General features: G+C 41.3%; 1 protein-coding gene across 5 annotated transcripts in view; it reads left to right on the top strand.

The window, feature by feature from the left end:
• The window catches only part of GADL1 (glutamate decarboxylase like 1), a 464941-nt gene that overhangs the window by 278377 nt on the left and 158774 nt on the right, over nt 1-27790 (top strand). For all 5 annotated transcript variants that reach the window (XM_073630286.1, XM_073630284.1, XM_073630287.1 and 2 more), the window contains one exon: nt 27166-27365. In XM_073630286.1, coding sequence (XP_073486387.1) covers nt 27166-27365 — 200 coding nt within the window. The remainder of the gene's footprint in view (nt 1-27165; nt 27366-27790) is intronic.

The following is a 27790-nucleotide window of genomic DNA, read 5'->3' as shown; positions in this document are numbered from 1 at the left end:
TTCTGCTATAAAACGTATCCAATAAAAAAAATTGAAAAATCTAATTTTTTTATCAATTTAGGCCAATATGTATTCTGCTACATATTTTTGGTAAAAAAAATCCCAATAAGTATGTATTGATTGGTTTGCACAAAAGTTATAGTGTCTACAAACTATGGGATATATTTATGAAATTTTTATTTATTTATTTTTTACTAGTAATGGCGACGATCAGCGACTTATAGAAGGACTGCAATATTGCAGTAGACAAATCGGAAAACTATCTGACACTTTTGACACTTTTTTGGGAGCCAGTGACACTAATACAGTGATCAGTAATAAAAAAATATGCACTGTCACTGTACTAATGACACTGGCTGGAAAGGGGTTAACATCAGGGGCAATCAAAGGGTTAACTGTGTGTCTAGCCTGTGTTTGTGTACTCTGTGGGATGTGCTTTAACTAGGGGAAGACATGGGTCCATGTCCCTACTGACAGACTCTATCTGTCTGTACCTATCAGTACCTACTGATAAGCTCCTGTTGTGCATGTGCACAACGGAAGCGAGCTGCCAGCGCTCACATTCGCGCCTACTACCTGAAAGTGTGGGAATATATATATATATATATATATATATATATATATACATATATATATATATATGCGATTCTGTGAACAGCGGCCACCCTGTAGCAGTAAAACTGCTATAGTGTGGTCATGAACTGGTTAAGAACCATTTAAATAAAAAAACAAAACTGGAATAACACATCCATCTTAGAGAATTAAGCCCTGTATGCTGAAGCATTTTTTAAGATTCAGAGTACATAACAATAATAAGTAGTAGCAATGGATCAGTATCCCATCTTTATGCAGGACCCCTCTCTGCAGTCCTGAAAAACTTCCCCTATGCCATTTCATGATTCCACTGTTCTAACTTGACTCTGCTAAAAGGACTTAGCCCAGTTCAGGCCTGCTTTTTTACACTCACAGAATCATGATCTACACCAGTGATTATGTAGCTTTTGTGTGGGTTCAATGTTCCCCACTGTCAATTATTCCCAAGGAAACAGTGGGTGCTGGGACCTTTCATGTTCCTAGCCGACAACACGGGTACATTAATGTACATGGCCAGCAATCCCCAGCAATGTAAGCAAAGGCCATATTTAAATGAACACATACGGTATTTGGTCAATGATGTCACCACTATCCCAACCTCTTCCCTTATATAATTGATGATAGTTCAGGGAGCTATCATTTGGGTATTTGAGTACCATCGGGATCAGTTGTGTGCGCCGGGTATGTCAGGTTTTTCCTTTTGGTGAATATTTGGTGAGAGACGATTCACAATGGAATTTACAACAAGGGCATTTTTGGGGGATTTTTATTTTTTAATAAAGCTCTTGTCAAACATTTGGGTTTCTTTCTTTCTTAGTTTTTTTTTGTGAATAAATAGGGGGCATCTGGGGCCCCCTTATTGTTAAAGGGGCTTCTAGATTCTAATAAGCCCCCCGCCCACAGACCCCCCACAACAACCAACCTAGGATTTTGGGATGAGACCCTTGTTTACATCAACACTGGGTATCCCTATTGGGTCAGGAAGGAAGGATGCATGCTCATACCCTCCTTTCCTGAACAGCCAGGCTGCGTGCTCAGATAAGGGCCTGGTGAGTTTTTTTGGCCAGAACTGATTTTTAACTTTTGACTCCCTTTGACTTCAATGGGGTTCGGATTCGGCACTTGAACTTTACTCACTTCATTGGACCATGCTCAAACCAAACTCAAATGTGTTCAGCTCTATTTTTGAACCATAAAGAATATTTTTTTACTGTAGATATTTTTAGCAAGATTTTAATAGATTCAGTAGATTATTTAGCAAAACATGATGATCAACACATTTAAGGCTTGTCATGTCTTGAATATTGTTTGTTATATTCATTTGATCTCATTATTATCAACTATTAGCCAATACATGATCAAACTAATTTTGGAGCAATGATAAAGAATTGGTTTTCCTAAAATGCATTGCATTCCTGCTATACCTGCCTTTATATCTCAGTAAAGTATGTTATTATCAACAAAAGTTTGTGAAATATGGTTTCCCTTATGACAAATGATCAAATGAAGGCTTGTTTTTTTAATCAGATACAATGTTGCATACACAGGCGAAGAAATTTATCTGAATAATAGGTAAAAATACAAAACAGAGATGTTCATTCTTTCAGTTTTGATAATTTTATTGGTTCTGTTGTATGCATGATTTATTAGATAATCTGTTCTTCTTTGTTGCAGGATAGAATTAGAGAATTCTTTTCTGAATCTCGACCACAATGATCTTTTGTACTAAGTATCTTCAGCATTGCTACCAAATTAATTAGGCTTTGATCACAAACTTGTTTTATCTGGGTCAACACAAGTACATTCAAACTGTAAATTAAATTAGTCAGTGAGAAAATTAATAATCCACCAAGATGAAAAAACTACTAACAAAACTAATAACATTTCTCGTCTCAGTTATAATGGCTAAATTGGTGGTATAAAAAATACTGGCACAAAAAGCTGCCTTCACATACCTCCCAGTTTTGTTCATTTGCACCCTAGGAGCCCATAACCCAGACCATCTGTTGTTCTGCTAGAATACCCATTACACTGATGGACCAATAGCAAAGTTGGGAGAGCAGGAGGGCAGAAGTAGATATTTTTTAGTTCAAATTACATTTTACATTAACAAGTGCTCTCTCTTTTGGTCTTCTAGGTGCTTGGGATCAATTATGTAGCATCAATTTAGTCTTTTTTTATAGCTAAGTAACAGGTTTGCTTTAATCTTTAGAGAGCACAAACACATATGTATATATCCTCTTGCCCAACGGACATGGCAAGCAACTGCACTGGACAAAAAGTACTAGCCATAGTATATAGAGATGTCTGTTTTCTGGCTTGTCAATAAAAAAATACAAAGAATAGTAATCTGAAAACTGCATTAAAATAGGGACAGGCAGAAAAATTAACTTCTGCTAATAGTAAATTAAAACTGGTTGGTTGCCATACAATACTATCATTTTTGTAATTATATTGGCCCTTTGCCATGATGCCCTTTTACTTGTATATGCAAAGACCTTGCATCCAAATTCAGTGTCCACATTGCATTATAACTCTTGATAAAAACATGTAAGGTGGATCTGCATTGGTTGGCTATTGTCGCCATGTGGATCCTGGACCATGTAGACCCTGGACCCGCCCCACTTCTTTTTGCATAAGACAGTCACCCACCTTTTGTTTTAGGGAAACTCCACCATATTGTGTCATTTTCTCCTGGCCTGAAGTCCAATCACACCTATATTCCTTCCCAAGGTCTATTATCCAAAATAAACAAATGCCCAGACAAGTTGTATTTTCACTGCTTTACTGCACAAATGTCACACCAGCAGAATTTTTAGGTTACAGGCACATTGCAGTATGATAACAATTCAGAGTAAGTAATAATAGCCTTCAGTGCAGAACGCTTTTGTCTTTCTTATAACTTGCTATGCAGTGGTCACACAAGTACAGAACACTTCTAGGTCTCCCACGTTAGTAAAGTCATCTTCCCCAGATTTTACAGTCATTTTAGTATTAGTTGTTACTCGCACAGGCTGTCCTTCCTCGCACAAAAAGGAGATCTTCAATAAGCCCAAGGGTCACTCCAACCAAACCACAGACCTGCAGTTGAAGATCCAGGGTGGCAAGGTATCCTCATCTAGGCTTCCTCTTTTATCACCCTGGCAGTTTAGGCTGCAGAGGGCTCTTTTATGCAGCTCATGCAGAGCATGGGTGTCCTGATCCCACAACTTCTGTCAGTAAATTATGCCCATTTTTAGGACTGATAAACAAACTGCTGTAAAAAAGGATGAAGCTCAGTGCTGTCATGGGGAACAAGTACCAATGCAAATAAAATTTGAAAACTAGCATGTGGTAAAAGAGGGTGTGTAGAGGGAGTTTTTCAATGTGCTTCAAGGACAATTGTAAAAGTTAAAAACTTCCTCAAAGCCACATTTGTCCTCCCTTTCCCCAGTTGACCTGAAAAACTCCCATTCAGCCTATTCACCCAAGGATCATTCTTATTGATTGTTCTGTATTACTTGTATACAATCACCTGCCACTTTGCCTCTTCTATTTGTCCTTGCTGGTCCACATTAAGTTTCCATTTTCACTTTTCCCTACTTTTCCTCCTAGTGCCAGCTAGCTCTCCTTTCATTCCTCTACTTACACCATGATCAATTAGCATGGGACAACTGGGCAAGGGACATACAAATAAGATATGTTAGACTAGTGATCCACCTTAATCAGAGTAGCACCTACAGTCAATGGCAACTACTTAGCGTTATATAGCTACTTGACTTGAGGAAAGTCTTTCAGTACCAAATTGTTTTGTGGCTTTAACTTGTCATGTGACTGAATGCAGAGATCTTAACTAAGTCAATGTTTGAAGACTTTGACTGCCAGGCACTGTAATCGCCTTTCTGACCAGGAGCAGATAACTATATAAAGCCTACTAGCTGCTACCGATTGCTAGCTATACATACATAGATTTCTCTCATTCAGCCCACAACTGAATGAGATAGAATCTCCCCTGCCATCTATTGTATTCAGACAGTCACAGCACCTGCAGTTGTCTAAATACCAAAACACCCAGATCCTTCTATTTTTCAAGAAAATAAGCCGGTTGGTGCTGACAGGGCCACCCATGGCTCGGATTTTTGCTGATTCAGCAGGAATCACCTGAAATTTAAGCCATATATGGCTTACCTATTTTTTAAACCTGTTATCCCATTATAAATCCTTTGTGTATTCCAGTTCTAAAAAGGGAGAAAGTTTGACCCATTATCAAGTCCCTATGCCACCTCTCCCAACTTCAACAGTCTGAGCTCACTTAAATAAACTGAAAAAAGATGGGGTGATTGGCGCTACCTAGGAAACCTAAATGCTATTGCATATTAGGAAAACCACAGAAGGTAATTTTATATTGATACAATTATAGAATTACACACCAATGCCCCATGAGGCTGAGAGATCTGAAGCCCAAGCCTAGAGCACCTTCCATCAGCCAGGATACATCCGAGGCATCCGCCGCAAACAACAGGGAGCAACGATCTCCATACAAAGTATTACATGCCCATTAACCCTGCAGAGGTACCAGGAGCCGGTGAGTAGGAAATCAGGAGGGGGAGCACAGAAGTCACCTGGAAACATCTTGAGCACTAAAGTCACCCCTATGAGGTCCTGATCTGATGCAGATATAAGTTTATGGGACTATTGTACACTATTCTGACTTATTTACTGCAGCATATGCCGGGTCTAGGCTTCACTATATGAGTTGTAGTGTACCCATATGGCCGACATTTTATGTTTGATCTATGTAAACATGTGGATGTGTTTGATGCAGATTTAAGCCTATGGGACTATTATACATCACTCTGATCCATTTACTGTAGCATATGCTAGGTTCAAGCCTTACTATATGACTTATATTGCACCCGCGTGGCTGTTATGATTTATAGTGTACCCAATTGGTTGACTTCTTGCATTTGAGCTGAATTTTTTTTTTATTATTATTTTTTCTCTTTACACACAGTATTAAATACTTAACGATATTCAGGTTAGGGATCTTAGGACTCCTCTTACCCATTTCATACCAGTCACTGAGGTATTCTTCCTACCTACTGACTGTGATGATATGAGCATTGGTGTGTAATTCTATAATTGTATCAATATAAAATTACCTTCTGTGGTTTTTCCTAATATGCAATAGCATTTAGGTTTCCTAGGTAGTGCCAATCACCCCATCCTTTTTCAGTTCATTTATGTCAGCTGAGTACCCTCTGTGAGTGCTCTGTGTAGGGGAGGCAGTAACCTGTTCTCTTACCATATAGGCCCATCCTAAGCGCAGTTTCTCTACGTGTTACTAAGTCTGAGCTCACTGCTTCCTTTCTCCCCTTCTTTCACAATCCAGTTTTGTGTTTTCCCTCTCTCTCTCTTCCACAATTCAATCTCTCCCTCCCCTTACAATCCAGACTCACTGACTCCTATCCTCTATTAACCAGTCCCACTTTCTATTCAAAGCCATTGTAAAGTAAAAACTTCATACAGTATCTACATACCTGTTCGGGGTCAGAGACTTAAAGTATCAAAGTAAGAGAGTCAGAATGGCAGTCAGGCAAAGAGTGATTTCAAAAAGTGAGGTCAACAAAAGTTTCCTCTATCTCCCTCTCCTGACAGAGTTAATTCAACTGTAATCTCTTGACTAAATAATATGCATACATCCTGCTTTAGCTGTCAGCTGCTACTCAGTGAATATACTATTTTTGCCATTTTACTATTAACAATTTTTAGAATAAGAGCATATTATTTTATTTGAATGTTTATAAACCCCAATATTACAATATCAAAAGCTGCTGGAGGCAGATTTAAACATAAAAGTGCATGCGTATTTATATTTATTGCTAAAAAAAACAGCTTAATACATTTGACAAAATCAGCCCATTTTGTTAGCAATGCAAAATGCATTCAATAAACATAGCAGAAATTGAAGGGAATTCTTGTGCATTCTGCTGTGACAGAGATACTGACATCAATTTCTATCACAGCAGGCTGCGACCAAGTCTGGGACTCATTTCACATTACTATCATCTGTAATGACTAGTCTGCAGTCAGATAAGTAACACAATAATAAAAAAGAATCCCTTATCTCCCATACTCCAGAAAGTTGGCTAGAATCTTCACCGTCTGTGATAAAGTGTGATACTTTGTATTGGCTTGTCCATGTGTCATATGTATTTTACTCAACAGAGTTTCCAGACAAAATAACAACTTTGAGACCTGAGTTGGAATAAAATAAAGCCTACTTTGATGCCATGGGTGAATGAGTAGGTTGTAAGTTTATATACTATATAATATAGGTTTATGGATAAGCCAGCTTTATAAATTGAGCATTTGTTTACTAATTGGCATACTATGAAAGTACGGCACTGTAACAGCATGGTTCGAAGAATACATACTTAAACTCTTGTGACAAATGATAGGAAGCTAAACATCCCCCATAGAACTGGTGTAAATGTGTTTGGCAAAGATGTGTATTATGCTGTTACTTATTCTTTCTTTTGTGTAAACCTTTATGGATAAAAAGGAATTAGCGTAGATTCCCACAACAGCTGCCTTTGATTAGAAAGAACAAAATTAATGTGGTTTCTCAATAGAGCTGATTTTATTATACTGAGACAGTTGAACTGTTTTATGTCTGTATTACTTTGTTTCGAATAGAGGGGTGGCCATAGGAGCATTGCTAGGATCCAAAAAGATCTGGGTTTCTGTTATCCTATTACTTCTTTACATTTTATTCTAGTGTATAAGCAATTTGGCATTTACAAAGTTTGTGTGGTGAAGTCCCCCTTGTTAATTTTGCAAGTGGTCACATTGTAGAAGATACTTGGCTAACAATACATGAGCTGACCTCTTAGCTATTTCTTCTCCAGGCTAGTTTTTTTTGGTGGCCCTGTCCTCCTAAAACATTCCTGGTGATATGCCTATTGTGCCAGGCTGATATATCTGAGGGTGGGGACATTTTTCCCTTATTCCTATTATAAGTTAAATATAAGAAAATTAAACAAATAAACAGATTGTTCAGTGTTAGTGGAAATTAGCCCAGTTTATTGGCCTTACCTTGGTTGCATCTCAATCTGTGCAGACTGGTTCTCTCATCTTTACCTACGGGGATTAAAGCTGGCCATACACATGACAATTAGGAACTGAAATTACCCAAGTTCGACACATCATAAAAATCAAATCTTTTTCTTTGAGATTGCCATAGTATTTGCCATTTTTTAATTAAATCAACAAACTTTAACAAACTTTATTTAAGCTGTCATTTCAACTGTATAGACAAAAATGTTGGTACTAATTAACAAAATTAAACAAATTTAACTTTTGCCCATTAAAAGTCACATTTTATTTATATACAGTAAGTCCAGTTTTGACTTCTCAATCAACCAAATTCTGGTGGTCGGTCAGACCAGTGCGTGGTAGATTTCTTAGGTAGAAACTGAGAGAGCAGGATATTGATAGGCAAGAAGGTAAGGAGAGAAATTTCCCGCTGCCACTTTTGTTAAATCACACATTGATATTACCCTTTTTGATATGTATATAATATAGGGTGCATTACTTCATATCTTAGCTATATTATCTTGTGTGTTTGATTCAGTTTATTCTCATCTTAGTATGTTTCAAAATTCTTGACTCCTATGTTGCTCCCTCTGTTTTTGTATTTTCAGTGAATAGATCTATTGTTGTCTTTGTTTCCTTTATTTTGTTTAAGGAACCATAAAGCGCCCTTTGTCGAATAAATTAATCGATTTACTCTTACTGCACTTGTGCAGTCAAAAAAGTAATTTTCTACTTGGATCAGCTTATGCCTATCAAAGAGGAAAGAAAGTCCTGACTTGTATGAATTCATTATTTTTAGTGAGTCTACTGTTCCGTATAATCAGTAAGGCTTTCTCATTTTCAGCTTCTTAGTCAAAGTCTCAGCACTCAGCATTTTCAAAACAGTTTTTTACTGTACATATTTTCCTTGCTCATCTAGCATAGATACATGTAAACATTTCAGCATTGTATTTCAAGGCTTAATTTTAGCCTAAGACTGGCTGACCAATCTAGAGGTAATACCAGTTGCTTGGGTTTGTACCTCTTGCTTATTCACCAGATGTAAGCTAATATTTGAAAAGCACTAGATGTGACGGTTCAGTCTATAAACATGCATGCTCAGTTGATAAATCAATGCATGCTTAACCATGAATTCTTCTAGAAAACAAAATCATTTGAGGATGCGAAATCAAACTGTGATGTAATGTCTATGGCAAGGATCAATTTCTCACTAAACTTGAGTAATTTCTCCAATGAGAAGAAGAGTGGTAACCTAGGAGAGACATTCAAAATGTTCAACTTTTGTGGATAGCGAGGATCATTTAGGTTAAATGGTTAGAAAAAATATTACTAATGCCCTGTACACATGATAGGATTTTCCGATGGAAAATGTGTGATAGGACCTTGTTGTCGGAAATTCCAACCGTGTGTAGGCTCCATCACACATTTTCCATTGGAATTTCCGACACACAAAGTTTGAGAGCTTGCTATAAAATTTTCCGACAACAAAATTCGTTGTTGGAAATTCAGATCGTGTGTACACAAATCCGATGCACAAAGTGCCACGCATGCCCAGAATAAATTAAGAGAGGAAAGCTATTGGCTACTGCCCCGTTTATAGTCTCGACGTACATGTTTTAGGTCATCACGTTCAGAACGATCGGATTTTCTGACAACTTTGTGTGACCGTGTGTATGCAAGACAAGTTTGAGCCAACATCCGTCGCAAAAAATCCATGGATTTTGTTGTCGCAATGTCCGATCAATGTTCGACCGTGTGTACAGGGCTTTGTACAAATTCAATTTCTTCGTTATTTATTAAGGGACACATAATCATAAGTAAAAAAGAGACAGTTGTGTTATACCACTGCCTTTAAGAGGCATTGGACACTAGCAAACCAAAAAAAGCCATATGCAAACCAGGTACTACCCCTCCCACTCCTAGCATTTTTCCTATGAGAATGGATGTATTTTTTTTATTAGAAAAGTTTAATAATTTTTACTTTTTAATGTTTTGACAACATTTGTTTTACTTCTTATCCTTACTTAAAACTATTCTGTATGGAGACTATACCACTCCTGACAAACAGTTTTTCCTCCCAAATGCTTTGCTGAGTAAAATCATTTTAAGGAGGCATTTATTAAAGTATGACCAAAGGCAAAACTTTTTTTCATTTTAGATAGAGTAATGGAGGCTTATACAGTAATTCCTGTCAGTTTTGTTTTTGCCATCTGTGTACCATAGGGGAGATTTTCATTCTTTATCTGTCCCAAATCAAGGGCACAGACAGCAATAAAACCTGACAGGTGTTCTAATCCCTTTTCACTCTATCGAAAGATAAAAAAAAAAGTTTTGCCTTTAGTTATACTTTAACCACTTCAATACAGGGCACTAATACACCTTACTTCACAGACCAATTTTCAGCTTTCAGTGCTGTCGCAGTTTGAATGACAATTGCGCGGTCATGCTACACTGTACCCAAACTTACATTTTTATAATTTTGTTCCCACAAATAGAGCTTTCTTTTGGTGGTATTTGATCACCTCTGTGGTTTTTATATTTTGCTAAACAAATAAAAAGAGATCGAAAATTTTGAAAAAAATATAAGTTTTGCTTTTGTTTCTGTTAAAAAAATTTGCAAATAAGTAAGTTTTCTCTTTCACTGATGGGCACTGATAAGGCGGCACTGACAGGCACTGATACGGCGGCACCGATGAGGTGGCACCAATGAGCGGGCACTGACGGGCACTGACGATGGGCACTGATATGCGGCACTGATGGGCACTGCTAGGCGGCACTGATGGGTGGCACTGATATGCAGCACTGATGGGCATTGATAAGCGGCACTGATGGGCACTCATCGGTGGCACTGGGTGGCACTGATAGGCGACACTGATGGGCACTGAAAGGCGGCACTGATGGGCACTGATAGGGTGGCACTGATAGGGGCACTGATAGGCAGCACTGCTGGGCACTGATGGGCACTGATAGGTGGCACTGCTGGGCACTGATGGGCACTGATACGTGGCACTGATACCTGGCACTGATATGAGGCACTGATAGGCATTCCTGGTGGCACTGGCAGTGGTAGGCATTGGAGTGGGCACTGATTGGCAGCTGCCTGGGCACAGATTGGCAGCTGCCTGGGCACATATTGGTATTTCCCTGGGGATCTAGGGGGCATACCTGGTGGTCCAGTGTGGTGGCCATCCTGGTGGTCCTGGGCGGCTTCCCTGGTGGTCCTGGGCGGGATCCGAGGGGGGCTGTGCTGATAAACAATCAGCACAGACCCCCCCTGTCAGGAGAGCAGCCGATCGGCTCTCCTCTACTCACGTCTGTCAGACACGAGTGAGGAAAAGCTGATCACCGTCTCTTCCTATTTACATCGTGATCAGCCGTGATTGGACACGGCTGATCATGTGGTAAAGAGTCTCCGTCAGAGACTCTTTACCTAGATCTGTGTTGCGGGGTGTAAGACTGACACCCCGCAACAACGATCGCTGCAATGCGCGCCCCCGGGGGCGCGCAGCGGCTCATTATCCTGATCATGACATATTACGTCCGGTCAGGATAATGAAATCACTTTGCCGCCGTCATTTTGCTATATGGCGGGTGGCAAGTGGTTAATAAGTGGGCCATTCCCATTGTGGATCTAGCCATTTATTGTCATATTAAAACACTGACTATTCCTTTTGAGAATGTTCCATTGATAGAGGATCAGGTTTACAAATGACTGGAAGCCCATTCAAAGTTGTTGCTCTCTGTGGCAGGCCTTGCTACGCAACCTGTTGTAGCTGTCACGTCAATTTCATAGACTCTAGGAATATGGACTAAGCATATGTCCAACAAACTAAAAACTATCCTTATTGACCATTCAGTTATGGAACGTTTTGAGCTTTACACTATAGTGTTGATGGGTTATATAGATTCATATGAGAACTCTTTGGCTTAAAGTGGTAGTAAACCCTTACATATACCCAGTGAAGTGACTGGCCTCAGGTGATACACAGGGATTAAACAAATACTCCTACATAAGTTGTACCTGTTTATCTGCTGTCCCCCCTTACCTACATCAGTTCAAAGTGCTGAATTTAAAAGCTTGTCTGGGAGTTCAGAAAAAAAGGGGGCAAAAATTACACTCTTCAGAGCTCAGTATGGAGAGTTCTGAGAGCTGGTTACAGGGAAGGCACACACCCCACTTCACACAGCTCACAAGGACAGAGCTGAGGCTGTCAATCTGCTGGAGGTCCCTCCAATTCACAATTTTTCTCTTGCTGTAAGGGAAGCTTGTCAGAAATGATTCATGCTGATGTCAGAGGAATGAAACAGCAGACAGAAATGAGACTTAGTGCTCTTAATTGAGACAAGTACACACTATAGAGGAATATGCTATGTTCATGTTTCATGTCTGAGGTTTACAGACATGCATTTTGCAGCCAAGAAAGTTCATCTGTTGAAAAAAAGCCTTAAAGCACAACTCCAGTAGGCTTACAAATCCCACCTTTGCTGTTTTTGCTGTGGTACCTCTCCTACACTGCGTGGGTTAATTGTTGATTATGTCTAAGGGAATACAGAAGAGGCTGTTTTCTGATGCCTCCTTTGACTGACACCAGCGCTCTCCTCCTCCACACGAAGTTCTGGACTGTGGGCAGAGGCTCAGCATCATCACATACAATACAGGAAAATGAACCCTGTATTGCACATTTGGAGGCTTTAATGCAATAAGGGCCAGTCACAGTGGTTTACAACCACTTTAAATGTTAACTTTCAGAACAATAATGCTGAAAACACTTGCTGTGTATACCATTTGATAGAGAATGTCTTTTTGGTGCTTCCCTGGACAAAGATATTAAAGATCTTACTAGCAGAAAAAGTACATTTTTGTCTTAGCAAAAGAAACCTAAGCCTCAAACTGGCAAAACTCCTTCTACCTCTGAACGCAAGAAAAATGTATTTAATTTCTCCCAGGCCTCTAAGTCCATCCTGCCAGGTTCCTATGATAATGAGCCCTTGCAGAAGGCCAACTCAGGGTTCCCTGTGGTGCAGAGTCCAACCAGCATGCTTCTTCATCCAGAGCCAAGGACTTACAGCAGACTGGAACAAGGTTGTGGCCCCCAGCTAAAGATGCCGGAACCACTCATGTGTACCAAGTAGGGATGGCAAGAGACAGAAGAGGATATGGGACACAAGCCGATGACAGGGCACACAGGAGGCAGGCAGGCAGGCAAAAACAGTAGATGAAGCAGAGATTGGTACACAGGAAGTCAGACACAGATTACAAGTAATACATGGGAAAGCAGGAGCACAGGGAAACAAGGAAGTTGCTCAGGCAGCATGAGCTGCATTGAGCATGTCTATATACAGAGACGCAGACTGGGAGGCAGACCGGGAAGTGATAGCAGGGAAAGGGGTATAAATCCACAGTAGAGCAGACAATGCCCATAGGTGAACACAGAAGGCAGCAGCACATGTGAGTAGAATCAGCAAAACCACTGCAGCAAGGAGGTAAGAATTTCACAAGTAGGAAATTCCAGTATAAACCTGTGACACAACCCTAAGTCTATACCCAGTTCAGTTGCAGGTCCTGGACTCCCAAATCATCCAAACCAGCAAATAGGTCTTCTTTGCAATAAGGGAACACACCTTGTTTCCATAGTGTGGGAGAACGTATGTTGGTCTTTGCAGACACCTGACCCAAAGCATCTCAGGTGCATGGGTAAAATACTCGGTTTCCAGGGGCTATAAGCTAAAGTTTTAATCTCTGCCTCACTTTATGCCCTTCAACTTTTCTGTGTCTCTTCATGAGCTAGCAGACCTCTATGATGCCCTGGAAGACCTCCTAAGGCAAGGAGTCATTGCCATGTTACCAGAAATGGAAAGGTTTCAAGGTTTCTATTTTGTTCACCATTTCCAAAGCCTAATGGGGCATTCATCCTATCTTATATGTGAAGGCACAAGTTGAAAAATGTTAATGGAATTCACCAGGTCTGTCATAGCCTTCCTTTATTAGAGAGATTTTAAAGCCCCTGTGGCCATCTAAACATTAAGGATGCCTACCTGCATGTACCCATTTTTTCAGCACATCAATGCTGCCTGTGATTTGTCCTTCTGCTTAGTCTTTCATCTGGGCTCCAAGTTATTACTAAATTACTAGATCCAGTGCTAACCCTCCTGCATTCCCAGGGTTATCCTTTAGTGGGATACCTAGATGACCTCTTGTTGATAGAACAGTCAGCAGAGACTCTGTCAGACAATTTCCTACAGACTGTCCAAACTCTACAAAGGTTTAGTTTTATCCTGAACCTACGGAAGTCAGTGCTAGAGTAGCTTGATCACTTGGAATAACTGGGTCTCATTCTGGATATTGCTTGATCAAGAGTTTTTCTTCTGCAAGACAAATTTAGGATTCTCCACTCCCAGATTCAAACTGTACTGCCCAGGAGTTGTCTTTTGCAAGAGAGTCTGAGCTTGAGAGTAGCCTCTGTTGCAACTCAACATTTTGGCTTCATGGGACAAGAAGGCACGATCTCTTGATAAACCAATGCACCTACACCCAAGACCTGATTATGCCTGACTTGATTGCTCTGTCATCCTGCTCTGAAGTTGGGGAAATTCTTCCTTTCCTTTATCCTGAAAGATTTGCAAGATGGATGTATATCGGACAGGCTGGGGAGGAGCCCTAGACAGCCTGACAGTGCAGGGGACTTGGACAGACTTGCCAATTTCTTGAGCTCCAAGCAATCTCTGTCTCTTCAGTACTGAACTGCATTGAAGCAAGGCCAGTTAATCAGATTCAGGGCCACAGCAATGGATTATCAGGAAGGAACCCGAAGTCTTGTCATGGAAACAGAAGCAAAAAAGATTTCTGCATTGGACAGAGCTTTAGGTTCAAGCCTTGTCCTCTGTTCACATTTCAGATGTGGAAATTGGCAGGCTGACTGTCTCAATCAGAAGCACATGGAGTCAGGATAATGATTTTCTTCACCCAGTGGTTTTTTTAGGACCTCCCTTGAAGAAGGGGGACACTAGATGTGGGCACCCAAGTCTCCAGATTCAACAAAAAACTGAGCAAATTTGTATTCAGAAGCAGAGATCATCTGTCATTGGCAGTAGATGCTTTGGTGGCTCAGATGCAAGCACATGCAGGTGCTTCTTATTGTGCAGGTCCAATTACTCAGACCTCATCAGAATCCTGGAAGGCACCCATATCATCCAGACCTTCTGTCTCAGGGAATGGTTTACCACCCTGCTTCATGGTCACTGGTTTTGATGACATGATTGTTAAAGCCCAGGTCCTAAGAGTTAGAGGCCTACTTGTTTGAGTTATTAATAAGCTTTTAAAAGCCAGAATGTCCAAGCTTCACAATCCTACTTTGAAAGCATACTTTGCCTGGTGCCAGATAAAAAAAAATTAAAACCAAGAAATGCACCATGAAAAGGATGGTGACTTTTCTGCATACCATTCTAGATGAAAATGTGTCCAGTGAGTGCCAATCAGATGGGAAATCTTAGCTCTTATGTTCTTTTTTTTCAAAAACCATTTGCCTCTTATTTCTTGGTAAACGTCTTTGTAAAAAATGTCACCCAGCATTTCAAAGACTGACCCTTAAATGTATCATGTATATTTCCCTATCAGCTCTCACCCATAAGGTTGTCTTCCTAAGTGCCATCACCTCTGCAAGGTGTGTTTCTAAATTAGTGGCCTTATCTTGTAAAAAGCTTTTGCTTATTCTACACAAAGATAAGGTTGTCTTGAGGCCCAGTGACTTCTTTCTACCTAAATTTTTTTTTCTTTTCACCTTAACCAAAACATAATACTCCCCCCCAATTTGACCCTTGTGCATATAAAAGACATCTCTCTTAGAGATGTGTATATATCTATCTTACAGCTACAGTACATCTTCCTTCAGACAGACTAACTCTCTTTTTGTCATTCCTGAGGGTCCCCACAAGGGACAACAAGCTCCTTGTTCCATCATTTCATGGTGGCTGTGACAGATCATCATATAATCCTATAGGCTTAAAGGGTTAGTTGACCTTTTCAGAAAAAGTCAACTAAAACGGTACACTTCCCCTGCCCCCCTCCACCCCTGGTCTCCGATGTACTTACCTCCATGTGTGCTGAGCTGTCAGTGCTCATAGAGCCCATGTGGGGGTCCTGGGATTTCAAATCCCTGTTCTTTTCCCTGTTTTCTCTGCAATTCTTCTGGGATGGATTTGAGCAGAAAGCACAGTGGTGTTAAAGGTGAACATTATTATTATTATTTATTTGGAGATTATGTACTGAGTTTTGACACTATTTGATTCTTTATTGTACTTTTGCTAAAATGCGTACATTTTACATTTAAAGGGGATGCACAACAGGTTTTATCTTCATATACTTAAAGGCAATTGTTAGTACCAGAGGTGTCCAGCACAGGGGCGGATCCAGAGTCTAAGTTCGGGAGGGGCACTGCCAGAAAATAGGTTATTTTGTGGGCAATTTATTGGGAAATGGCTGGTGTTAGCACTTCAATCATCATGGCACCATGGTTGTTATGGTGTCAGGATGATTGAAGTGCATTATTTCTATTATTACATTGTGATATAAAATGAAATAGTTCAACTCACCATAACGTAGAATCAGTGGGAGCCCCAAGCGTTTTACTTGCCACCGTCGCCTGCCACCAGATGCGGATTGTCACTTGCCAGGTCACCTGCCTTCGAATGTGGATTGTCCCTTGCCGCGTCACCTGCCACCAAATGCAGATTGTAACTTGTCTGCCGCAAGTTGTGAATTATCACTTGCCACGTCACCTGCCACAAGATGCAGATTCTCACTTGCCACACACCCGCAAGCCCGCTCACCTGGCAGCTGTCCTGTTTGCTGGCTCACCCACAGACTGGCCCGCCTGCTCACTCAGCCACTGAGCCACATGCCCGCTCACTCACCCGCCGAGCCACCTGCCCGCTCACTCACCCGCTGACTTGCTCATCTACTCACTCACCCGCCGATCCACCCGCCCACTCACCTGCTGACTGGGCTGGCCTGCCTGCTCACACACCCACCCATCACTAATTTCTCAGGGGGGGCAATTACCCTGTTGCCCCCCCTGGATCCGCCCCTGACAGGGCAGTGGGTTAGTTTGAGTTTACTTACAATTGCCCACTCTCCACATGCAAGAAGTATGTAAAAACTCAAGGTAATGTTAAGATGTCAAAAGTAAAAACATGAGAAGCCCCTGTACTGCTTCAATAACCAAAGAAGAATACCCTTTTAAGGCGCATCTCCTATCCAGTCCTCAGTCCTGGCAGAAAGGACAGCTCATATTTATGCCTTTCATCTGTGTATTTAACAGTGTTCCTGGAGGTAACCTTTAAAGCATACAATTGGTGGATCTAAAACTGAGCAGTCCATAGTCCTTTAAATGTATGAATGTATAAATACTCATGCCATTCCACCTGGAACAATGGCAGAGGTGCCAGATTCAACAAAAAACTGAGCAAATTTGTATTCAGAAAACATATTGTACATGTGTCCTGAAACATGTGCATGCTCTTCTGTAAAAATACACTTGTAGAATAAAGGGTTAATAATTTAAACATTCTACTTGTACTTCCATAGATGTGACCCTTTCATGTTATCCTAGTCAGGAAGGCACAATGTTTGGAATGTGTCATAAGGAAAATGAAAGTCTGTTTTTTTCTTTTTCGAAACCCAGCAAAGTATAATTTGTCTAGCACTTGAAATAGATTGAACTGTTTTTTTTCTCTGTCAGTATTTAATGTACTGTTGAAATACTGTCAAGTTTTATTGCAAAAAATGTACAGAGGAGCAAATGTATAGCATAAAAATGAACGCTTTTGAAACAGATGGCAATTCTTTGGGGACTACACAATCATTATAGAGACTGGTTCGGTTTGCATTATGCCAAGCAAGAAAAAAATTCTATCACAGTTCAATAAGATTTTCTACATTTCTCATTATTTATAAAACTAGGAGTAATGCAAGAAATGTAGCATGCTATGTAATTTCTATTGAATATGATTATTAAAGTCAAGACTAGAAGCTGGCCCTCAAGTAGGATAAACAGAAATTTTGACTAAACACGTATATACACGTATATATGTCACAGCCGTTATGTATACTGTATAAGTTTGCTAGGATGTTAGGAGCACTCAAAGTAATACATTACACAGAAATAATTGATGGAAATCCACTTAAAGGAAAACTCCAGTTTTGTTAAGTTGATATTACATTATATGGCAAGAGAAAAACTCACCCAAGCTCTACTGCTATATAATATAGTTGGTGTGTAGAGAAGCCTTAGGCCTTCATCAAAAGCATAACAACATAACAAACATTAAAAACAAGTATATATAATGGAAGCAGCCCTTGTGAGATATGAAGGGCAAAATTCACTTAATTAAAAAGTCAACCCATTAACCACTTGCCAACCAGCCGCCGCAGCAGAAGCAGCAGAATGGCGCGGCTGGGTGAAATAACGTTATGTAACGTCGCTTTGCCCTGTGGCCACTAGGGGCGCGCGCACCCCCTGCTCGCCCCCGGAGCCGATGTGAGTGCCCAGCGGTCGCGATCACCGCCGGGCTCCCGGGATCGCTGCTGACACACCGAGAACTGGGATCTGTGTGTGTAAACACACAGTTTCCGGTTATCTGAGGGGAGAAAAGACTAATCGTCTGTTCATACAAAGTATGAACAGTGATCTGTCATCTCCCGTAGACAGTACCCTCCCCCATTCAGTTAGAACATAGAGAGGGAACACAATTAACCCCTTGATCGCCCCCTAGTGGTTGACCCCTTCCCTGCCAGTGACATTTTTACAGTAATCAGTGCATTTTTATAGCATTGATCGCTGTATAAATGCCAATGGTGCCAAAAATGTGTCAAAACTGTCCGATGTGTCCGCCATAATGTCGCAGTCCTGATAAAAATAGCAGATTGCCGCCATTACTAGTAAAAAAAAAAAAATAATAATAAAAATGCCATAAAACTATCCCCTATTTTGTAGACGCTATAACTTTTGCCCAAACTAATCAATATACGCTTATTGGGATTTTTTTAACCAAAAATATGTAGAAGAATACATATCAACCTAAACTGAGGAAAGAATTTTTTTTATATATTTTTGGGGGATATTTATTATAGCAAAAAGTAAAAAATATTGTGTTTTTTTCAAAATTGGCGCTCTTTTTTTGTTTATAGCGCAAAAAATAAAAACCGCAGAGGTGATCAAATACCACCAAAAGAAAGCTCTATTTGTGGGGGAAAAAGGACGTCAATTTTGTTGCACGGTCGCACGACCATGCAATTGTCAGTTAAATCGACGCAGTGCCGAATTGCAAAAAGTGCTCTGGTCAGGAAGGGGGTAAAATCTTCCGGGGCTGAAGCGGTTAATTGGTTACAGGTGGAGATGACCAGACCCAGGCCAAACAAACACACACAAAAACAGGGGGTTGCTATACAAGCTATTTTGTCATTTAAATCTAATCGGCAAGTTTTTGTCAAAAAAGGGAATGGGGAACTGGACATTGCCAAGGGGGATTAATTAATAAAGCAAAACAAAACAAAAAGTAAAAAATACTGTACAGCAGAAGATGGTCCTGAGTCCAGGCAGCTGCAGCTGGGATCAGTGCTGCAGCCATCTAGGTGCGTATGGTTTATTTTTTTCTTTGGATACCCATACTTCTCTTTTAATGTGACTTTGAGGGTAAAAAGGAAAAAGTACAAATCAATAAAATTACATGATTGGAAGATGCCTTTGGATTGTTTGTGATTTTACAAAACAGTACAATTTTTATTGACAGCGTCATTGACACCATGTCTGTCATTTCACTTTTTGGATGTGTAATTGATTTTTTAACTTTTACATTAAGCTTGGATTAAACACAGCAGCATCTCAGTCTGATTCATTTTATGTTGAAAAGAAAGGATTTTTCAGGTGATTTTGGATGTGTCATCTGTTTATTTTTAACATTTCTAACAAGAGGTAATAGGCCTGAATTGACCTGTGGAAATTACAGCCGCAACAGATCTAAAATCTATAGGAAAGTTTACAATTTAAAGCGGTTGTATTTCCCGCTTGGTGATTTTTACCTACAGGTAAGCCTATAATAAGGCTTACCTGTAGGTAAAAGAATATCTCCTAAACCTGTAAGGTTTAGGAGATATTGACCCTGCATGTAAATGGGTTAAGTTTATGGTTTTATGTCTTTTTTTTTTTTTTTTGGAGGGATGGTATATTTTATTCTAGGACATGTTTTCTTTATTACGGGGTGTGTAGCATAAGCTTGCTGCTGACATGGATAACGTTGTCTTTGGTTTGCAGTACATCCTCACATACTTGTGTGGTAAGGTATGCACCAGATATTTATTCCCCCTTTCATCATAGCTGCCTTTAAATTTAGGTAATTAGAAATGTCATGTTTGCCTGAAGCGAGAAGCAGAAATTCCGATTGTGGACATATTAGGTTCTGCAAGACAAAGTGGTGGCAGGGTGTACCATCTAGATACAAAGTACATCTGCCTTTTGTATCTCAGAGTGGATGTGCTATACTGCCATGACACCTGCAGGAGGTAGCTGAGTGGCTGACAAAGTTTTCTTCTTCATCCCAGGTGCAGAGCAGCCAGTTGCCTGCAAGCTGCTGCTAATTAATTCTCTTCATCCTCCTCCTTTTTTTTGCTGATCCCACCATAGCCCCACAAACTATCAGTGAGGAACTGGTGGAATTATTTGATCACACCATCACTAGCTTGATCTTGCACAAACAGTCCTCCTATCAAATATTGAGGTTGAGGAAGATAGTACCATGACCTTAGAGGGAGAAGGCATCAGGCAGGGAGTAGCAAGAGACAGTGATGCCCAAGCAACTAAAGCTGCTAATTAGGCTGCCGACTTGGCCTTTTTTAATCATTTGTTTATGTTGCTGAAAAGTACATAGTTGGTAAGGTTGAATAAAGACCTAGTCTATCTAGTTCAACCTGCGTGTGTGTGTGTGTTTATGTCGATAATCGTTTCCCATATCCCTGTATATTGTGTTCAAAGGCTACAGCACCTGGTAATCCCCAGTGGCCCCCCATTTAAATACTACCCAGGGATCATTGGAAAATGTACCAGTCATCTGGGCACCACATGCACAAGGAAACGCCTGACTCTGCACCATAGAGATTGGTGGGAACAGGACTTTAAAAGGAAAATCAGCAGCAAAATATCCACATTTCTTCTCCAGGAGGCTTAATGTCAGCTTAACAAAACTGCTGGCTTTGCAGTTGCTTCAACCACGTTATGTCCTGTGCTATGGCACAGAGGCAAATGCCTAGCCATTTTTTATCCCAGAAGGCTATCCCTGCCCTACACCAGTGTGTGGCATGTAATGCATCTGTGTCCCTGGACTACAATGTCAGTGACAGGGTACACATGACCACAGATATATGGCTCAGTAAGTAAGTGTGGGCAGGGATTCTACATATTTTCCTAGGCGCACGGGGTACATTTTCTGGAGACTGGGATAGATTTTGTATGGGACACACTGCTGGAGTTGGTGGTGTTGCTATGTGTCTTGTCTGATGATGGCAGCGCAGTCATGTCTACCCCTTCAAATTACTGGCTCATTTCTCAGACACCTTCAGAACTAGCAGTGCTCTCTAAGAGCCCCTGAGCATATGCAATGCAGCAGACTAAATTCAGTCTTGTTGTGTTGCAGCTCATGTTTCTGGGGGGCAGGAGCCACACTGGCCCAGAGCTTCTGAAAGCTCTGAATGTCCAGGTCAAAAGGTGGCTGACCCGATTTCATATTCAGTCAGGCAAGGTCATGTGTGACAATGACACTAATTTGTTGGCCAAACTTTATTTGGGAACAAATTACATTGTCTGTAATTGGTTTTGTCTCACCCATGTCTTTAAACTTATGGTGCAGCAGTTCATAAAGTTCATGAAGTACCCTGGCTTTTAGGAGGTCCATTGGCAAGCTAGAAAGGTTTTTAGGCACTTCAGGTGGTCACACATGGACAAGTGTTTTTCCCGGCAGAAATGCAGCACCAACTTCAACTGCCTGCTAAACTGCAGATGATCCAGCAGTGTGTCATGAATGAGTGCCTATGCTAGTATGGTATGACAGTCTCTATGGAGCTGTTTTTCTTCACTGGATAGATGGCTCATCATTCAGGATGTGTGCAGAATTTTGGCAGCTTTGCAACAAGATATTAGTGATACAATCCCTCTCATCTTCCTCCTGAAGTTTATTATCTATAGTCTGATAGACCAGGCACAGCTGCAGGAGGAAAATGAGGACTTGCTGCTGTCTCAACACCAGCAGAATCATTTGCTTACTGTCCCCCTAGCCTGTGAGGCAAAGGCAAAAGGAAGTAGAGGACGGTTACTGGGAGGGTTGAGGGTGCTGGTGGTGATGCAAAGGAAGAAATGGGGCAGGCTTCAGTGGGAACATTCACCCCTCCCACGTCCTGGCATTTGTATGTGGGTGGAGTGAGAGTTTTGTCCTCAGTGACACTGAAGAATCAGAGTCTTCTGCTGTAGACAATTTGTGACAAATTCATTTTTTTACAGCAGTTCTTCAGCACAACAAGAGATTTTGTTATGAAGAAGCAAACCTGTCTGTCCCCCAACAGTGTGGACCAGCCACTTTCATTAAGATGATTTCATTAAGATTGATTCTTGGATTACCAATAACAACAGCATTATTACCAATGGCAATGGTTACAGTGTAGAAATCTACAGTCATAGGCTTCCTGCCAAATAATAATAAAAAAAAGATAGCAGGCAAGCCTAATAGAAGAGGTAGAGATGCTACCACAAGGATCTAATAGGTGCCAAGCAGAGCCTCTGTGACCTCTTTCTTCTCCTCCCTCTCCTCCTCCCTTCCTCCTTCACATCCACCTCCTCTTGACCCCTCCTTCACCTTTATTATACATGGTGAAAAACTGGTGAAAGCAGCCACCTTCCTACAGTTCCTGGCCTTGGCAGCCTCATAGCAGCATATTCGTATACTCATTTGAATTTCCTTTCAATGGCCTTTTTCTGTGATCCTTTTTTCAGGGACAAGATGGGAAGGGCAGGCAGTAGAAAGTGTTAAGAAAGCAATTGATAGCCATATGCTGCTTCAAATTCCCAGGAGTGATGCCTTGAGGCTCAAAGAAGCACTTACCAACACCCACCCTACAATCTCCAGTAACAGTCTTTCCCTGAAACCCCTGGCATCCTTGTATGCCAGTTTGACACTCTAACATACTTCCATACTAACTGATTATATGCAAGTAATTAGCCATAAAATGTGTGAAGGGGTCCGGGTACTGCCCTGTAGGAATGAGTCCCCACCAGAACTTGCGAACAGGCAAAAAATTTGTGTGAACACCGTTGAAGTCTATGGGACACAAACATGAAACATCAAAAGTGCTCATTTTAAAGGCTTATATGCATGTTATTGCCATAAAAAAGTATTTGGGACCCGGGTGCTGCCCCAGGGGACATGTAATAATGCAAAAAAAGTTTTAAAAACAGTTTTAATAATGCTTAAAGTGAAACAATAAAAATTAAATATTCCTTTAAATATTATGCCCGAGGGGTGTCCTTAGTATGCCTGTAAAGAAGCGCATCTTTCCCATGTTTAGAACAGTATCACAGCAAAATGACATTTCTAAAGGAAATAATTCACCAAAAAAGTGTCAAAATGGTAAAAATGACAGTAGACAGTTTGGGACAAGTCCTTTATTAAAAAAAAGTGTCCTGCGTTGTAACTCCTTCGATGACAGCGCCAAGACCTATGACCCGCCCCTTATGATGTCATGTGATGTCACGTAACATCAGAGGGGGCGGGGTCATCCGTTTATGTCACCAAGTGGCCCCGCCCTCAGCTATATAACAGCTGTCATTGCAAAAAGCCTACAGTTGCAGGGCGCCTCCCGTCGAGGCGGAATTTTTCCGTTTTTTTTTTTCTCGGTCAGTCGGCAGTGTCATCGAAGATAGAGTTGCATCGCGGGACACCTTGTTTTTTTTTCAAATAAAGGACTTATCCCAAACTGTCCTGTCAGTTTTACCAGTTTGACACTTTTTTGGTGAATGTGTAGGGGTTCAACGTACCCGATACCCATTTACAAGGGGGGGCGGGATCTGGGGTTCCCCTTGTTAAAGGGGCTTTCATATTCTGATAAGCCCCCCACCCGCAGACACCCACAACCACCGGGCAAGGGTTGTGGGGATGAGGCCCTTGTCCTCATCAACATGGGCACAGGGTGTGGCCGGCCAGGTTGTGTGCTTGGATAAGGGTCTGGTATGGATTTTGGGGGTGACCCCCACGTCATTTTTTTGTTACATTTTGGTGCAGGGTTCCCCTTAACCGCTTGCCGACCAGCCGCCGTAGTTGTACTGCAGCAACATGGTTCGGCTGCGCAAATCGCCGTAATGTTACGTTGGTAACATAGACGGCCACTAGGGGGCGCGTGCGTGCCCCCCACTCACTCCCTGAGCTGATGTGCGTGCCCGGCGGTCTCGATCGCTCGGGGCACACGGAGAACCCGGAACTGTGTGTGTAAATACACAGTTTCCGGTTCTCTGAGCAGATAACTGACAGATCGTCTGTTCATACAGAGTATGAACAGTGATCTGTTAGTTTCCCTGCACAGGTCCCATCCCCCTTCAGTTAGAACACAAACTAGGACACACATTAACCCCTTCACTGTCCCCTAGTTTTAACCCCTTCACTGCCAGTGACATTTTTACAGTAATCAGTGCATTTTTAATCGAACTGATCGCTGTATTAATGCCAATGGTTCCAAAAATGTGCCAAAATTGTCCGATGTGTTCACCATTATGTTGCAGTCATGATAAAAATCGCTGATCGGCGCCATTATTAGTAAAAAAAAAATAAAAATGCCATAAAACTATCCCCTATTTTGTAGACGCTATAACTTTTGCGCAAACCAATCAATATACGCTTATTGCGATTTTTTTTACCAAAAATATGTAGAAGAATACGTATCTGCCTAAAGTAAGGGAAAAAATGTTTTTTATATATTTTTTGGAGATATTTATTATAGCAAAATGTAATAAATAATGCGTTTTTTTCAAAATTGTTGCTCTTTTTTTGTTTATAGCGCAAAAAATAAAAACCGCAGAGGTGATCAAATACCACCAAAAGAAAGCTCTATTTGTGGGAAAAAAAGCACGTCAATTTTGTTTGGGAGCCACGTTGCACGACCGCGCAATTGTCAGTTAAAGCTACGCAGTGGCGAATCGCAAAAAGTGCTCTGGTCTTTGGCCAGCCAAATGGTCCGGGCTGAAGCGGTTAAAATCCATACCAGACCTAAAGGGCCTGGTATGGATTTTTGGGGGGACCCTCACGCAATTTTTTTAAATTTTGGCGCATGGTTCCCCTTAATACCCATACCAGACTCAAAGGGCCTGGTAATGGACTGGGGGGGAAACCATGTTCTTTTTACTTAATAATTTTTATGTATATTGCCGGGATCCGTCAATACATTACAGCCGTAAGCAGCTTTAAATGACATTTTTCCCTTTACAAATGTCATTTTGCTGTTCTCATTCATAAAACTACGTACTGCTGCCGTGTAAACAGCCTTACATAGTGTGGGGCGTGGACTCAGCCCCCTGAGCCATGATTGGCCAAAGGCACCCTGCCTTTGGCAAATCATAGCTCTCACAGCAAAGCGTGCTGTGATTGGCCAAAGCATGCAGGTCAGGTGCATGCTTTGGCCAATCAGCACCCGTGAATGCACTGCGATCTAGCAGTGGTACCCTTAGTCTGCCTGTAATGTGGCACATCTGTAGCATGTGTAGAACATGCTGCAGCAATACCATTGCCGGCAATAAAAAAATGTTTAAAAAAAAACAACATGGGGTCCCCCCTCCCAATCCATACCAGGCCCTCCGGGTATGGTATAGATTTTAAGGGGAACCCCAGACCAAAATGAAAAAAAAACCCAGCATGAGGTCCCCCCCAAATCCATACCAGACCCTTATCTGAGCACGTAGCCTGGCAGACCAGGAAAGGGGGGGTGAGTGAGCACAAATCCCCTGAACCATACCAGGCCATGTGCCCTCAACATGGAGGGGTGGATGCTTTAAGGCAGGGGGTGCTCTGCCCCTCCTACCCCAAAGCATCTTGTCCGATGTTGATGAGGACAAGGGTCTCTACCCCACAACCCTGGGCTGTGGTTGTGGCGGGTCTGCAGGCAGAGGACTTGTCAGAATCTGGAAGCCCCTATTAAGAAGGGGACCCCCAGATCCCGCCCCCCCATGTGAATGCGTATGGGATACCCTACCTATTCACCTAAAAAGTGACAAAATGAATAAAAGAGACAGTTTTGACAATTCCTTTATTAAAAAATAAAAAAACAGTGTCCCCTTTTGTAGATCCATTGTCAATCATGACGCCCGCTGCCACTGCCGACCCTCAAAAGAAAAATGCTCCACTGTCAACTAAGGCAAACCATCGAATGCCTGGCTTGCCATTTGACAATTCTTATATAGGTAAGGGCGGTGCCACCTGGCAGGCACCGCCCCCTTGTGACGTAACCAACCCAGCATGCATGTTGTCAGACACCATTAAAAAAAGGCATGTGGAAAAATGTATTGGAGCCAGCAATAAGTAGGGGTTATGCCCTGTTAAAAAATACACATACAGCCTGTTATTACTGTAGTTTATATGGGCAGGGACAGGCTCTTAGGAGACTGCAGAACATCAGCAGCATGATGATGTCCTGTCCTATGATGTAACAAAGGAAGAAAAAAGTAAAATCTTTTCTCTCCCGACCCCAACTTCTCTTAGATACACAGCGTTTTGCTACCTACATGACCTTCAGTAAGATTTACATCTACTTTAATAGACTGGCCGGTGCCAACAGGGCAACACTAAACTCTATGCAGCTTGTCTGCCATACTCCCTATGCTTTCCCTATTACAAATGAAGCACATTGACATTATGGCTGTTATGAGCTCACCCTTTTATATTGAGGTTGCTGGCTTATCAAAAGGCCTCTTATTTGAGCTTATAAGTCAGCTGACAAGGCGATGCATTATTGTAGCAAGGAATTTGGTCTGGTGAATTCCACCACTAATTCACTGGGACCATTAATTCACTAGAACACACAGATCGTGTCTTGAACGCATGGTAGTGGTGTACACTCGTCTCATCTCTAATGGGTACCCTAGCACTCTGTTTATATCATAGGAGTGCAAAGAGAGGACTAAATCTGTTGCTCCTTCATTTTCCAGTCACAGGCCCAATAAATCCTGGACTGCAATACAACGCCAAGATCTGATTGACAGCAAACACTGGACAACTAGAATATCCAGTATGAGCAGAAATAAAAATCTTTTGGCAAGTAAAATAGTTAATGTATTAAACTGTGCATTTAGCTGTTCAAAAGTTCAAATTTAAGGGTTTTATATTTCTTTACCCTGGTTTTACTTTACACTTGAAAAAAGTATCAGGCATTGTTGGCTTTGTTCTTTTCCTAATATGGTTAATTTTGTTTTTCAGGATCTACTTAAGAGGTGTCATTCAGCAGAAGCCACCTATCTCTTCCAGCAGGATAAATTCTATGATGTTCGATATGACACCGGAGACAAATCCATTCAATGCAGTAGGCGTGCAGATGCATTCAAGTTCTGGTTGATGTGGAAAGCTTTGGGGACCATAGGACTTGAAGAGCGAGTAAACCGTGCCCTAGCATTATCAAGGTAGGACAATAGCATTTTTCTAGAACATACACTTAATTTGGCATGTTTTCAAAATTACATGTTTATTCTGATCCACCCTATATCACCAACCTTTGGCCACTTGTGCCGCCAATTTTTCTTGAGGATTGATTTGTTAAAGGGCTATTCCACCTAAAACCTACATTTCATTTTGGCATATTCTGGCTTATTGAATAAACAACCAGATTTTTACAGCCGGGAAGCAAATATAGAGTATGTATTTCAATCCATGAACTATTTGTATTTTAATTCTTGGGAATTCTGTAGCATGCGTATACCTCCAGCTGCTGTCTTGTCAGCTAAAGTGCTCTTCACACAGACGGACCCAATCAAACCATCCATTGCCCTCTATGGAATGGCAGATGTAAACTGACATGTGTATTTTGTGTCTATATTGTGTATAGGCT

This window comes from Aquarana catesbeiana, linkage group LG05 (assembly GCF_042186555.1).
Source record: "Aquarana catesbeiana isolate 2022-GZ linkage group LG05, ASM4218655v1, whole genome shotgun sequence".
NCBI lineage: Eukaryota > Metazoa > Chordata > Amphibia > Anura > Ranidae > Aquarana > Aquarana catesbeiana.
This window is presented reverse-complemented; position numbering and strand designations above follow the sequence as displayed.